The sequence below is a fragment of the Ciconia boyciana genome, chromosome 18, assembly GCF_034638445.1.
Source record: "Ciconia boyciana chromosome 18, ASM3463844v1, whole genome shotgun sequence".
Lineage (NCBI taxonomy): Eukaryota > Metazoa > Chordata > Aves > Ciconiiformes > Ciconiidae > Ciconia > Ciconia boyciana.
Window position 1 is genome coordinate 3,051,737 of NC_132951.1, and position 16,262 is coordinate 3,067,998.

At 42.7% G+C, this 16,262-nt stretch overlaps 1 protein-coding gene across 3 annotated transcripts in view; it reads right to left on the bottom strand.

Moving 5' to 3' along the window:
• The window catches only part of CAMSAP1 (calmodulin regulated spectrin associated protein 1), a 28,891-nt gene extending 16,943 nt beyond the window's left edge, over positions 1–11,948 (bottom strand). For 2 of the 3 annotated variants that reach the window (XM_072882977.1, XM_072882976.1), the window contains exons 1-4: positions 11,402–11,529; positions 10,707–10,869; positions 648–910; positions 295–456 (exon numbers count right to left, since the gene is read on the bottom strand). In XM_072882977.1, coding sequence (XP_072739078.1) covers positions 295–456; positions 648–910; positions 10,707–10,869; positions 11,402–11,464 — 651 coding nt within the window. In that variant the 5' untranslated portion in view covers positions 11,465–11,529. Of the gene's footprint in view, positions 1–294; positions 457–647; positions 911–10,706; positions 10,870–11,401; positions 11,530–11,753 lie in introns of those variants that run through there. The other variant, XM_072882978.1, reaches the window with a different exon arrangement.
• Between the last annotated feature and the right edge of the window lie 4,314 nt (positions 11,949–16,262).

Consider the following 16,262-nt stretch of genomic DNA (forward strand, 5'->3'; position numbering starts at 1 on the left):
GGAAACCTTGGGAAGCCAAGAAAGAAGATGAAATTAGAATACACTGCAGTAATAAGGGAATCAAATACCATTAATAATAATCTGTATTAGGAGGATATTGATACCCGACTACCATTGGACTTGAGGTAACAAGTAACAACAGAGTAATTAAAGCAGTTCTCTTCATCTGAAGTGGAAAAGATGATAGAAATGCATAGGTAAGAAAGATGGAAGGAAGACATTCATCAGAACCTTTTTAAAAATCTGAAAAGTGACAATAAGAAACAGGCGCACTCTTCTCAAAGTAAAGTTTACCTTGTTAATCCAGAAAACCATTGCATCCTCCAAATCGTACGGCAGTTCTTTTGAGGCACTGAATGTAGAGAAACGCTTGACACTAGCCACCACCTTTTCAATGCTGATCATTTCGACAGTATAGGCCATCATAAGAGCATCAATCATTGCCATATGAGAACTCTAAAAGAAGAAAACAATGAGTGTTGAAAAATAAAATCCTTTAAGAAAAAAAAATTATATATTCTAACTGTATTTAAAATGAAAAATTCCTGAGGTTAGTGACCTAGAAATTAAGAGCTCTTCATTCCATTAACTATTTTAAACAGTGTTAAATAAAAAGAAGATCATTAGGTGGATTTAATTAAGCTAACCATTTTGATTGGTGCACAGCCCAGATCAGATTCAGACACAGGTGTATCATCACTCTCCATGACGTAAATCCCTTTTCGAGACAGAGCCTGGATCACTGACTGGTGTCCCTGCAGAGCAGCCACCTGATCCCCCTTCAGAATGAGGCTACAGACACGGCAGTACAACTCGCTGGACAGCAGCAGCTTGATGACGGGTGGTTTAATATGTTCTTGCTCATATTGATCTATGTAAAATGGGTCCTTCAGCTCCTCTGGGACATTATCTGAAACAACGAAGAAAAGGTTCAACAAGTGGCACCAGTAAGTGGCATCAATTATAAACAAAAGTAAACATTTTTACTTTAATTCAAAGATAGCATATGAAAGAACAAAAAAAAAATTAGGCACAAAAAATACTTAATGTAATTAAGTCTGCAGTTTCATATTGCAAATGGTTTTCAATAGGTCTTTGTGCTTAAATTTTAATTAAGTAAAGCTTATGTAATTGGCTCCTGCCACATACATACTTCAGTAAAAATCCTATACGTTACCACTTAGCTTTCTCAAGATACTAGAGTCCCTTTCAAGAAAGCACTTCAAAATGCACAAAAGTCCCACTGTCCTCTCCGCATCTCTAGCCGTTTCCTTGAATAAGACCCAGCTTAATCAGAATGATATACTATCACCTCTACTGATTAGTGCACATTATTAGTATTTTAATTTTATTTGGAATTATAAATCATTGACTTGGATCACAGGCTAAAATGCTCCGTTTATCAGAAGGCTGAAGTATATATCTTCAAGGCAAAATTTACAGCTACTTCAAGCAATATCCCAAAACATGTGGGCACTGCAATTAAATAACTGCAACTCTCAGTCACTAAGAGAGGCTGGCGAAACATTCTCAAAAAGAAAACTAAGCCACCTATTTCTTGGTTCTAAACTGCCAAAGTTCATAGAAAGACCAAAATATCTGACTAAAACCCTGAGCATTTTACAAACTGTTTGCAAAACAACTGAGTCTCCAGTGAGCTGACTGTGTATGTTTTTGAAGACGAGTATTGAAGTGAACTATTGCAGCTTTTCAGCCTTTATATAAAAATTAAAGCCTATGAAGCAAAACCATTCCACTTGGATTCAACATGAATTTTAAACCAAGTCTAAAATTAACTTCTTTTGGAATGGCACGATTCCCACAAGTTGTCTTATGATTTTATCAAACTGAACACAAGTCCTGAGTGTAGTAATTTACATGCAAGTTAAAATTAACAACACAGAAGACTTCATCCTCGCACACCGCTTCTTCCCCACCAGTTCCCAACCCTCGTAAAGACTTACACTTTTGCTACTAATCAGCACAGCTTCATAGCTGGCAGGAAAGAAAGGCACCACCACCAACTAATATTCTGATTACTCTAACCACGTCCAGGACATTTCAAATCCATACGTTGCTAGCTGAAGCACTGCCAGTGTTAAAGGTTTTAACACTACAACACAAAGCAAATGTCAACTGATTACAACAGTTGAAAGTAGAAGGAAACGTTGTTGTAAGCAATAGTTTCTTGATATTATTGAAAAGACATAAAACAATTTAAAAATAGATATATCCCAAAATAAATACTTCTACTCATATTCAGTAATCAGACTAGAAGCTATTGATCTTTATAATAGCCTAGCAGTAATAATGAGAGCCTTCAATTCCAGGAAAAATACTTTTTAGCCTCAAGTGTGTTGTCTTAATAGAAGCCCGACATTTCATAATTTCCAAACATAAAATTCTATCTTATGCTATCCAGTCATTCTGAAGATCTTCCCCCAAAGTCACTTCAACAGTTCATTTTAAGTACGTACATCTACAGTTAAAATAATTATTAATTTGGCAGCATATTCACTTTTCATTCAGCTCATTTCCAGAATAATTAAATTTCCCCATTCAAAAAACCTCCTACCCATAGCATATCTTTGAACTGCAAAATAAGCCGCACAGTATTTGTGTACTGCAGAGCACTTAACGTTCATAAAGAAGAGAAACTGAGACAGAAGGTTATCAATTACATGAGCCAGAAGTAGATGTCACTTCAATAAAAATACGTAGTAAACCAGTGTTGTCATAACAGCTCTAACAGCTACTCAGTTAGTCATACAGTACCACCCCTATTTTTCAAAATGGAAATTTTTAAAAATGTCAAAAAGCTTACGATCACTATTTTTCCTTTGTGTGACATTGAATGCTGTGATATATGGACTATATACTGAAGATGGTTGGAAGAGACACAATAAAACCCCACTGGCACTCCATAAGTAGCATTTGTTAACATGGGTGTCCATTTTTAGTGAAATAGATAATAAACTCAAATATTTTTAATCTTAACATTAGTTAACCTGACCTAAAATCAAAGGCTGTTGAAAGCTAATTCCATTTAATGGTCATTGCCATTTCCAGAAAGAGAACTAGAGCTTCCATTTCTAAACACTGGGGAAACACCCAAAAATCAAAACATAAAGCGGCTCTCATAATTCAACATTTTAGCTTCCTTACAAGCAGCTACACTTTTAACAACCAAAGATACATTGCTTTTCACTAAAATTGTTTGTGAAAGGAAGTAATAGAATACTAGCTCCTAAAATATGCGTGAAGAAATACCTTTCTGGTAAGAGTATTAGCATCACTCCAAGTTTTAAGGCTGTTTTAAGACAAAAAAAATACAAATTCAAAATGCCTGAAATCTGAAGTACTTAGATGAGGGGTTTAGTACAAACATCTGCCCTCCACCAGCTCCGGAGACCCCCTCAGAGCAGGGTAACCGAGGTGACTGTCTGAAACTGCGCTGCGAGTAACGGCTGGACAAAGAAACCCTGAACTTCCTCCGGCACATCAGCTGCCCAGCTAGTCATGCCGACCACTGCATCAGCAAGCAGACAGCTCACTTCGGATTCTCTTCAGGTCCCTTTTCCACAAGGCAGGCTGCGATTATTTTATAGACCGTAACTACAGAAATCAAAAAGCATTTTCTTCAACACTAACATCCCCACAAGGGATACAATCTATTGGATTGGGATCTTTACACAAATTGTTAAAACAGAAGCGACTATCGGAACATGATGCTCAGCTTCCTGTCTAACAGGGGCAGTAAGACCTCCCACATTAAGTTTTGTTTAAACTAGCAACATTTTAATGATTTTTAAAAGCCTTTTCTAGCAATAAATGGATCTAGTTCTTAGTAATGAGATTCCATGTCCCAGAAATCAATGTTAAAAAAAAAAAAAACAACAAACCCCAACAAAACCCAAAAAAACACCACCTTGTATCCTGGTTACTGTTCTTTAGTCTGATCATCCAGTCCAGAGATCTAAAATCTTTTTCTTCTATATTGAAGAACCCTCTAACTTCACGTTTCTGATCTCCATATAATTGCTTAAGGACTGAATGGATTTGGATTGACCAGGATTAAAGATATGAGGGAGGGGGGGGATAACTTCTAGTACCAGGATTAATAATTTGACTACTATCATAAGAAGTTATTCATAAACATTAATCCTCAAAAACCACAAAAACATAAAACCCACATCAAACCTCAAGAGTGATAATACTAACTTTACTATTTAATTCAAATTTATTTCATACCAGACATAATCGTAATATCCACATGGCAAGCACAAATAAATGAGAAATAATTGGCAGGAAAAACTGTAATGCAAAAAAGATGCTATAGAAGTATGTAACTCTGAGTTTCATACTTCTATGTAATATCATAGTTGTAGATGTCCTGTAGACAATGCAATTATCTCAAAGAGGGTAACAGCCTTCCCACACAGCCACAAAAAGTGCTCTAGTTGGGAGATACCTTCAATACTTGAAATCCGCCTCTGAAAGCACAACCTAAGAGACCTATCATATCTTTCACATCTCTGCTAATTATTCTTATCTGTAGTATAATGCCACATAAAACGCAGCACCCAGGTCTGCTCATTCTCCAAAAAACCCTTAAAAATGTTAAAACTCCCCCATTGCCAAAAATCTCAGAAATGCGTTGTGAGTTTTAGAACAACTATACACCATCAGAGTTAACCTAAGGCTAATTTAAATAACATGCTATGGATACACAAGTAGCCACTGGCATTATGGACAGCTTTTCTCCCCAAGTTTTACGGATCAGGCAACCTCCAAACATGTCATATGCTTTTTGCTTGCCTCACTACAGAATGTGTCAGTGCTCTTTTTGATGAAAATGGCCCAGTCTTTCCAAGTCCCAGTTTCTATAAGCATCTTTTTCAACACCTTACTTTCGTGACCTATAACTGAACTTAGATGTTAGAAAAATTCAGTTCATTAAAACATGTATTTTTACACATTTATGCTTTGGAATTCGGAAAAATCCACATGAAAAGTGAACTTCTGAGCAATTAACTTCTAAACTATAGCTACAAAAATTTCTGCTCGAGCCGTTTAACAAATCCTACCAAAGCAAACTAAAAACAATTAAACCATGTCCTTTTTTTGTTTTTGCTTATAAAAAGGTCTCTGATACCATCTTAATTCCAAAAGGAAGTCACTTTTATGTTACTATTGCATGTTATCGAAAAGCTTGCAAACACTTTCCAGTTTTCCTAATGTGCTTTCTGACTTGTTACCCCAGGAAAATGTTAGTATCAACTTCAACGCAAGCTTTACAGTTGCCAGTTTTAGACAAACTGAGGTGTTCAAAAGATATAAAGCTTAAAAACTACCAGTGTTTTCATAGTAACTTAAGAACAATGGCACATAACCTGTGAAGGCATACATCATTAATTCTGTTTGTCCTAAATTTTCTATCAAGAATTGTCAAAGAATTTATCACACTACGCTCAATATCAGAGTGGACTGGGTCTCTTTCACACACGAATGTTATGTAAATTTTATACCCTGTTACTTAGTTGCATGCAGTCAGCTTATTACAGAGCAAAAATGCTCATTTTTGCTGTTTCCTACACTTATAAAAACAAAGTAATAACATATTTTTTCCAAGTTTCAGCAGCATAAACTCTTCAGTGTTCTTGCCCCACTGAGTCTACTGGAGAGATACCTCCTACCAGCTATTTCTGTAAGAGATGAAGGACTCAAAAATAAACCACCATAATTTCTCATGAAGCAATTCTTTTGGTCTCTTCCATCATATCAATGAGTTCTAATCTCTCAAAAAACTGTCAGTTCCAAGTATAAATCATTGTGTACAACATAGTTTACAGGATTACAAAAATAACTTTGCTTGTAACAACCATCAGAGACACAATTATTGCCAGACTCTCCTCTCCTCGCTTTAGGGTAGGGACCATTTCTTTACCATCTCACTTATAAAAACCTGTTCAAAGACGACTACCTGATTATGATTTGATAAAGAAAAATACAGCTATCTGAACAAATTTGACTTATCCCTTGAACTGGAGAAGTGGATACACCCCAGATCTTATTTTACCTCCAGAAGCATGAAGAACTGGTTTCACATGGAAAGAGAGCCAAAGCATCATAGTAAACAGAACGAAGCTTATTCAAATTCTGAGTAGGATTTCATTAGGATCAGTATCTGTTCACAGAATTATTTAGTACTGTATGGATGTCCTCTAAGCTGCAGATCATGAGCAGAAGCTACACACTCTCAGCAACTAAGACCACCTGCATTATAATAAAAACATTCTTTGTTGGTTCTCATTACAGAACTGTATTATAAACTCCGTAAGTGATCTATAATATTACACATGAACATTTACATACAACAGGCAGAAAAAAAACACCAAGGTAAAGACTTTGTATACCGCTGGCGAGAGTGACCGCACTCTCCTTATCATATCTTTTGATCAAGCATAAAGCCACAAACCTGGAGGAAGTAGAAGAGACAAAATAATAATTATGGGATTCTTCACCCCTGTAAACTTCACACAAGTAATATTCAGTGTTTATGAAATGGGCATTGTTAAAGAAACAAATGTTTAACTATTGAATATTTGCAAAACACAACAGCTTTCTTAAAAATGTTTTTACTATGGACCTGAGAAGAAAGCTGACAAAGAACAGAAGGGGGGAACCCAGGGATTTAGGCAATTTAGCCCAGGAAACACACTCACACTGCCTCTACCAACTGGTAACTGTGGGTAGCTATTATGGTACTGTAAAACCGTATTTAACAGGTAAGTATTAAGTACTTCAAAGACCAAAAAAAAGCCAGAACTTGCATTTCCCCTACAATGCATTACATCAGTCCTTGGCTTTCCTGCCTGTATCTTGCCAAAGGTGTCAGGCTAATGTTAGTGTTAAGTCTGGAAACTATGTAAAGCTCCTACCCCTAATAAATAAGTAAATCCCACCAAGTTCATTTTGAAAAATCCAAATTTTACAAATTGTTTTAAAGAAGTAACAACATCTGTTATGGAAAGGGTTGCAAACAACCCACTTGCTCACACAGCAAGCTGCAATGCTGAAAAACTTCCATACACTCCTTCCATATCTAAATTTTAACATTATAACCGTGATGATGGAAAACATTATTACTACACATAAATTAATGCTGTACTAACTAAATCTGCTGAGAAATCAAAATTTTTCATTGTCACTGCCTATTTTCCCAAGTTGTACGAAATGAAAATGGACCAGTTGTGTTTGTTCTGACTGCCGCTGCTCAGAGCCCGAGGGGACAGTGGCACTGAAGGCCCAGGCCCGCTTCCCTCTGCTCAGCTCTGTGCAGCGTGTGGCCCTGTTACTGTTTGGCAATCTGGTTTGTTCCACCGACTGTGAAAAAGTGATCTCTCCCACAGACGGCTTGCCAAGCCTCTCGAAACCTCCCACACTCGCCTCGTGTGAACTAAAGTTCCACAAACTCAGTGGCACCCTTGCTCCTCAGCCACTTAAACATTACGAATTGTATTTTCACGCTGATAGTGGAATTCCTTAAAGTGCACATTTGGTTCTAATCAAAGTTTGCTGATGAAAAAGATAATTCTGTTCTGAACAAATTCCATTCCCTAAACTACTGTCTCAGCTAAACGGACTTTATGATCTCCCCAGTTTATAGAAGGTTTCCAGATGTTTGTGTGCAGACTTTTAGAGTAATCCACGACAGTACTCCCAGATTTATTTGGGGAGAGGGAGGGGGATGACACTGAATGGGGAAACACCTTCCTTTGCAACATCCTTCCCCTCTGTCTTCTGGAATTCAAACGGTTGTAAGACCTCCCTCTGGAGCCCATCTGTGACAACCAGTGAGCCACCACAGACAGACAGAAGGAGCTACGGGCTTCCAGAAACAAACCTTTCAGCCCAATTCCTATGCAAGAAGAGGGGTTGTCTCTCTAGCAGTATTTGTGTTGAAGAGAGAACGTAGCTATGCTCAGTTGTTCAGCTACCAAAATTCTCTCTTTTCGTGGCCAGAAGGGAAAAAAGGAAGAATGCATCATCAAATGAAACAAAGCCCAAACTAGGACTTGAACTCCAAATTATTTGTCATGCTCTCAGTAATTTGTCCCTGAGAAAAAAAAGAAAGGATGAAGAATTTTCCTACTTAGATGCCAGCTTAGATGTGGAAAATTCAAATATCCTGTAACAGTAAATAGAAAATACAGTTTCAGGTAAAACCTGCAGTGATGAATGACTTTTAGCGACGGCCTACACTAAAATCAAATTCCTGTTCTTGACCATTCCCACACTTCAACACGAGCTTAGCCTTATTCAGATGAAAATGAAATCCAGGATATGCACCAGCATTTGAAAGATTAAGGCACAAAATTGTGTCAATTCATATATGTCAATTCCAGGTCTAACATTTCAGAAAAACACTCTTTACTTAGCCACTTGAAGGCAGTTATGGAAACCCAATCAGATAAGAATTACTTCAGAACATAAGACAGTGTTTTAGTATTATAAAAGAGAAGCATTTTTTTCCCCACCAAATTGACCAGAAGTCTAAAATAACAAACCCCCCCCCAAACTTTCATCTGCCTAGTGAGATTTTATATAACAAATTCACAATTGCTTGGTAGCTGCCCAAGACTCACTGAACAACCTCCAATATCTTAACACAAAAAGAAAATCCTGAGAGATAACAAGTAATGCATTAAGTTCAAATATTGTTCAAAACAATAATCACATAGGAAACCTTTTTAAACCCATCTCTATGAATTAAAGAGGTTTATAAATTTCTTAAGTATTTTGCAATGCTATTCCAGAAGTAATGGTTACTACGTGACAACACCTTGCAGGAGCCATTTCAAAAATCAAACTAAGTTTCCACGGGCCATGGTCCTGCAAAGATACAGACACACACACAAAAGACCTTACTCACTGGAGCTAACCAACAACGCAACACCAAAAGCCCCAGCAAAAATATTTTTTCCTACTGTTCATGGCATTTAACTTCTATTAAAATGTAATCTGAACAAGCCTAAATACAAGTGGAAAGAGTGGCAAACACTGCTACAGCCTTCTCTACACTAGAGATCACATCATTGTCATGATGAAAGGTGGGTTTCTTTTCCAAAATTTTTAGTCAAAAGAAAGCCAAATACTTATTCAACGTTAAGTCCGCGGTGTCAAGTGCGTAAACAGACTCGCTGTTAACCAGTTAACTGGTCCAAGACGTACAGACACAACCCTGAGTTCTGGAGCACCACAAGACACTACCAAGAAACACAAGGCCACAAAGCTTTCTCGGCAGCATAGGAGCCATGCCAGTCAATTCTAATTTAGGATTAGCTTTCTTTCGAAACAAAGTCATAATATAAATAGTCTGGAATAGCCACTTTATCTCTGATCACTAAAAAGTCTTCAGGAAACGTTACAAACAATTACAGCAACTGAAAAATATTTACGTGAGGAAATGCCTGTTCAGTTCTTTCAAGTTATAAATGTTTTACTAACACCCTCCCAAAATTCCCACATTTTTAAAACGTCATCTGATAAATGGGTTTTTTTGTCTCTTGTTGCTTGTAATGAAATACCTTCACTAATATTAAACATAACACCATGATTTTCTGTTTTCCCCACATCATCAAGATGATGAGAACACTGACAGAGCTGGAAATACTAAAAGAGAAAAATAATTTAGAAAATATTCCAATAAGTATTAATATTTAACTGCAGGAATGGACTGCTTTTCTCCAGCCTTGTCACAAAGTAAGCTAGTGCTAATCCATTAAGCATATTATGAGTTTGGCGAATTAGACTTAGATTAACAGGGCTACCTCATTTTCCAAAACAAGATTCTATATAGGTTTTTATTATATGTTTTGTTCTGGATAAACAAAAACCACAAGTATTCCACCATATTTCTTCATAATGAAGCTACTGAAACTCAGGATGTATCTAGTAACAATAATTCAGAATATACAGATAGATCCAGTTCAAAATAAAACAGCAAATCTCAACAGATGCCAGGAAAATGCTGTACAAATGATACTTCAAGAATCTTTATTTTTCCGTGTTTGACTGTAAAGGTTTATGACAATATAAGGGAAAGAAGAACTCCTCTATCACCTACAACCTGCTGTTTATGTCACAGAACACAGACAAACTATATCTGTTAATTCAACATTTCTTTTACATAAAAGAATGTTGATCATAAATGGATTGCTTTTTAGTTCATTTTGAAACCAAAACCACAATCTGACCAAAAAAAAACCCCAAAAAACCCTAACTGAGCATACAAAGGGTATCAAGGTGCTAGCATCCGTTGGCCAAGATGACTAGACAAGGAAGCACACTAAAGCCTTCACAGCCTGGAGGGACTCGGGGCCCACAAGCAGTGACGTACAGTTCTGTGGAGGAAAGTCTACTTCGCTAAAATGAGGATTTAAACATTTTAAGGTATGCATTCTTCACAAGCACAATTTGCGAGCGTTCACCATTAGGTTTGCTGATTCAGGGCATCTCTTATAGTTCCATTATTCCTGTCGAAGGTACCAGGAAACATGATATTACAAGGGAATGGACTGTCACATTACTGATATTTAAAACAAAGGTGATTTAAGCCCAGTTTAATTACTTCTGGAGCAGCAGGGGAGACAGAAAAAGCAAGAACAAAATCAGGAATGACTTCCTGATAAAAGTGATCTTACCTATTCCGTAGGCTTTAGCACAGATCCATTGTAGATTAGCAGCTATTTTTGCTCTGGCTGAATCATAGAGCTCCAAAGGGACAATCTCAACTGCACTATCTGTCAGGGCATCCATTTTTCTTCTGGTACTATCTCCACCCGCACAAACATCAACATCCACCATCTAAAACAAAAACAAAAGACAGCGGACTTTTACACAAGCAATCGCTCCCACTGCATTTTTAAAGCCGCACAGGAGAGGAGCTGGCCGAAGGGACGGCCAGCACGCATTATACCAGGCACAATACGGTGGGCTGAACGCCACAGGCCCGACATCCTTCGGGATTTTCATTGGAAGGGCTTATTTAGCAATTTAAAATCCACTCGGAAATCAAAAGACATCCGAGCCCAGAGCGAGCATCCCTTTTTTTGTAAGCCGCGGATTTCCTCACAGAAAGCCCTTTGCTGCGGCTCGCCCTCGCGAAAGAAGAAAGGAGCAGCCCGTCACCTGCCCGACCGCCGGCATAAAGAAAGGCTGGGGCGCTCCCTCTCCGCCCTCCCCGCGCACCCTCCGCCGCTCGCCCCCCGCGGCCCCCGCACCGCCGTGCCCCCCGGCCGCCGAACAATGCGCGCAGGTACCGCGGCCCCCGCCCGCACCGCCCCCGCCCCCGCCCCGCGGGGCCGCGCCTGGGGCAGGGGCAGGCCCGGGGCAGCACCTGGGGCTCCTTCCCTCGCCTCGCCCGGGAGAAGCAGCAGAGGTTTCTCGCCCGCACCCCCATGCCCGCGCCGCCCCGCACCGCTCGCCCCGCCGGGCGGCGGGAAGCCGCGCCGTGCCGGAGGAGGGCAGGGGGGACGGCGGCTCCCCCTCCCCGCCGCGGCCCAACCCGCATCCCCGCCCCCACCCGGGAGGAGGAGGAGGAGAGGGAGGAGGAGGAGGAGGAGGAGGAGGGAGAGGGGCGCAGCCCACCCGGCGCCGGGAGGCTGCTTCGCACACGGGAGCCGCCGAGCCCCCGCCGCCGCTCCCCCCTCACGCCCGCCCGCCGCGGCCTACAGGCCCCGCCGCCTCACCTTTCCGCGCTACCGCTGCCTCATCCCCGGGGCGGCAGGGGCCACCGCCGCGGCGCCCGGGGCCCCGGCGGCGCGCCGAGAGGCGGGGGGAGGCTCGGCGGGCCGGGGCCGGGGCCGGTGCAGGGGGGCGGCCGAGAGGGAGGGAGGGAAGGAGGGAGGGAGGGAAGGAGCCGCCGCCGCCGTCGGGCCGGGGCTGCCAACGCTCGGGACCGCGCGCGCGCGCATGCGCCCGCCTCGCGCGCGCGCCCTCTCTCTCCCCCCCCTCCTCCTCCTCCTCCTCCTCCTTCTCCTCTCCCGGCCGGCCGGGGCGGCGCGCGCTCGGCGGGAAAGGAGGCGGGGCCCGCTCCCGCGCGCGCCGCCAAGCCCGGGCCGGCGGGCGGGGGGAGCAGCACTGCGCAGGCGCGGGGCTCGGCCGCCTGCGGCCCTCGCTAGGCAACCGTTGCCGGGGGAACGGGGACCGGCCCGCGCGGCGCGGGGAGCCCTTCTTCCCCCTTCTTCCCTCACGGCCCCGCCGCCTCCCGCCCGTCCCCGCCGGGCCGCCCCCGGCCTGGGCAGGGTACGGCGCAGCCCCGGGGCTGTGGAAGCCCTGCCCCGGCCCGTGTGGCGGGCCCGTTGCGCGGAGGTCCCGGGGGCCGGGTGAGCCCTCGCATCCTCAGCGCCCCGCCAGGCCCCGCAGCCCGCGGGAGGCACAGAGGCCCCAGGCCTGCTCAGACCGCGGCCTTCCCCCTCGTGAGGGAGGGAGTCCCGCCGCCGCCCCGGCTGGTGACCCCGTGCTGTGCCTTCCTGGCCTTGGCTGCGGTTTCCGAGCACCGGGGTCCGCCGTGAGGGAGTCGTGACGGTGATGGAGAAGGTGCCGTTCTGGTTAAACGGGAGTGAACGGCCAGCATGGCTTGAGCTGCTTCCCCATCCATATTGCACAGCAGCTCTGTCAGGCGGGTCCTGGTCCCGGTGACCCGCAGTGCGGGAGACACGCGGGGTTTGCGCAGGTTTAGGGAACCAGCTCGCGGGCAGAACTGCGGGGCCGGGGGTTTGCGGTGACCGGCGTGCGGCTGAGCTCCGCCACCGCCAGCCCGTTGTCCCCTTCCTCGGCCCGGCAGCCTGGTGTGCCTCTTCACAGCGGTGTCACACCCTCTTGTCATCTTCACTTCGGCTTCGTTTTTCACGCAGGGAAGCGCAGAAACCCCCCAAAAACTTTGTTTCTTGATTGTAAATCACTAGCTGTGGAAACCTTTAGGTACACAATAAGGTGCACTGTAGTAAAATCAGACGTTTGCTTAATCGCGTGAAGGATTAAGATCTCTCTCTGCTGCCAGCCACACTTGACAAAACATTGGTTGATAATCAGCGATAATTTTCTTCAGGTTATTACAAATAATTTCCCCCAAGACTTGGTGTGTTAGTTTCTGCTCGTGATCAAAGGATGTCAAAGATGGTTTTCAGGCAGAAGTCTGGCTTGTGCATCCTATGCGTTTCTTAGCAAATAGAGAATTTCTTCACCTGGTTTATGTCACGATCCATAGGCAACAGCAAGAAATGTTTGACAGGTATAATATCTTGATTGTTGTTCTTTGCTAGGTGCAGTTAGACACTGTCGTCTACCAGCCACCGTGTAGAGGCCGGTGTCCTGCCGCCCGCACGGAGAGCCTGAGCTCATCCCACCCTGTGCTGCGCACTGCGTTTGTGATCAGAACTGGATCCTGCAGATTAACTCACTTGACAAGTGAGTTTCAGGGCTCATCTGGAAAGTGAAGCTACATGATTGAGTAGAGGCTCGAGCCTTTAATGCCTGTGCTGGATAGATGAATTATCTTAATACCCAGCTACTGAAAATGTGATTATAAGTTTAGCTGCGCAACAGTGATAGCAGACTGACCTTATTCCACCTAATTTTCTTTGTTATCATTCTCATAAATTATTTTTTGCTGCATGTAACTGGCAGATTACATAAATGTTTCAAAATCATTAAAGATTAATTTGGGTCTGTCTTAAGATTCAACATTTATTTCCCTGTATCTGTTCAAAGTGCAAGCGGAGGGCATTCTGCTTCGCGTCATCAGGAAATACAATCTGACGTTCAAAGGTTATTCCGGCCTCCATCACTCTTCCATATTGCAAGATCGTATGCAGTTAAAGTAGGTGTCCTTTGCAAACAACTTGCTACTTGTTCTATAATCTCCGTTCGAAGAGTTCGGTTTTCCATACAGTTTTTACAGGCTTTCGTTTTGTGACGTTACCATTATAACAAGCTGCTCTTGTTTTTAGATTAAGCATTAAGGCCCAATCCAAATCCCCTTACATTCAAGAAGAATGTTTTCATTTATGTGGTGGATCGGGCATTAAACGGACTGCGGAAAGAGAATGGCCCTTTGACTCTTTTCGCCAACCAGACGCTAGCTGTACGAAACCACCGTGAACTGCTTTGCTTTCTCAGCGTGGCTCAGCTTCATCCTCAGCCATAGACATCTTATCACCCCTTGTTCAAAGACATTCTCTGCTTCCCCTGGCCTAGTGCTGGTGACAGATAAAAGTCTGCAAGCTTGGGTTGTGATTTGTTAGTCCCAGGTTATTTGAGGCAAATGGATAATAAACAAATTTTGAAAGTCCACCCAGTTCCTTAAAACTTGAAGCAGTTGTTTGAAAGCATGGTGGGGTGTCAGCTTCACAGCGTGGCCCGTGGTGATGTGTGTACAACCCAAAACGTAACATAAAGTACACGTCTTTCATCTTCACAAAGAAGTTTTATCAGACAGCCTTAAAGACCTTTAAATCTTTCTACATCTGAAAGGAAGATCCGGCATCTTTTGGAATTTCTTGGTATAGACTCAGAACCCCTTTAGTGACTATTCTTTTGAATCTCTGGGTTAACTCTCATTTTTGTTTTGTACTAATGTTTCTTTTTTTATTACTTTTAATTTTATTTTTACTTATTATTTTTATTACTTATTATTTTGTATTATAGAGCAGGTGACCGATATGCGAGGGTGAAGGTGCAACCGGGAGAAAACTGACCTGCTTCTTCCTCTGACACATTCTTGCTAGAGGTAAAGAATGGATCCAGTTGTTAAACTTATCAGAATCACTTAGGAAAAAAATATGTTTTAAGAGGGTGGCAGACTACCCCCACAAAACCAAGCCAGTATTACCGGCACCCCTGAAACTCTCAGAATAAAGAAGTGGGAAAGTTTGGCTCAAGAAAATTAACATTGTGGAGAAAAAGCATAGGGGGGGTGTCTAGTGGTAAGGAGAATGCTCTCCTTTTACAGGCTTCTGCTGCACTTCGGATCCGGGCCTTAGAATTACCTCTTGTTCGACCCCTGTCACTCACGCAGCGCTGTCCTCCAGATCTGCGTTTATGTACGGCTGGCTTCCAGTCCGAGGCGGAATCAGCTGCCACTTCTTCCTCTATGGTAATACCCAGAAACTCTGTTACTTAGGGCGTTTGCGTGTCCTTAAGTGGAGCCTGAAATGGGTGTTTGGAGAAACTTTGTAGCTGATGATGAAGTGGTTTGTCAAGAACTTGGCACCATCCCACACCAGCGTCCTCAAAATTGTCCTGGAGATAAAAAGCCTGCGTTTAAAATGGGAGGGTCATCAGTGGATTGCTAAACGTGTTTGCTTTTTCCGTGAGAAAATAAATGACTCTCACATATTCAGTAGCAGCAAATTCATCTTTAATTTGCGTACCACTTGTTTCTTTCCTGTACTCCGCTACTAAACACGCTTCAAGGCTTTTTCTTCTGGAAAATGTTAATACATTGCTTTTCTATATGAAATCATTTTTCCTATTAGTCCCCTGGATTCCTTAACCACTCAGAGTGGGTGTACATCTGAACTGACAATTACTGCGCAACTTGTCTTCCAGCAGAACTCTGAGATTAATTACTAGCGTGTAATACCTTTAAGAAATTACCATATTCAAACACGACACCTATTACATGTAACGAAGCTAAACCCATGTGCTTGTTTTCTGCCATACTGGAAGAATGCCTGGGATTTCGGTTTCTTCCACCATATTTCATTTATCAGTATGTGATAAATCTAGATCTACATCTAGAAGAAGAATATCAGTCCCTTGTCATCCCAAGGACATCAGATCTAAATTTATGTTGTTAAAAAATGTATAGTCTGTAGAAATATAAACATGCTGTGCACTGGGATCGTAGAGGGTGGAGATACTTCCCGGGTACGCAGAGAAAGCGAGAGCTGACCCATCAGTGGCACTAACCAGCACCTTCCAGTTAGAAAGGCCAGCAGGGAATCGGGATTCTCCCTCAGCATTACAAAAAGCACCTTCAGAAGACGGAAAACGCGTATCTGCCGGAGATTGCATGAAAGCCCGTGCTTCGCTGTCTCCCTGTAGCTATTTATGGAGAGGGAGGACTCCGTGCGGCGTCTCGACCCATCACGTAACGCTCTTAGTGCTAGAATCAGCAGAAAAAGCAGAGCAAGGGGCTATGACTTGGGAATTTTGGCGTGCTGGGTAGCCTGATTCCTGCTTCGTTTACTTTC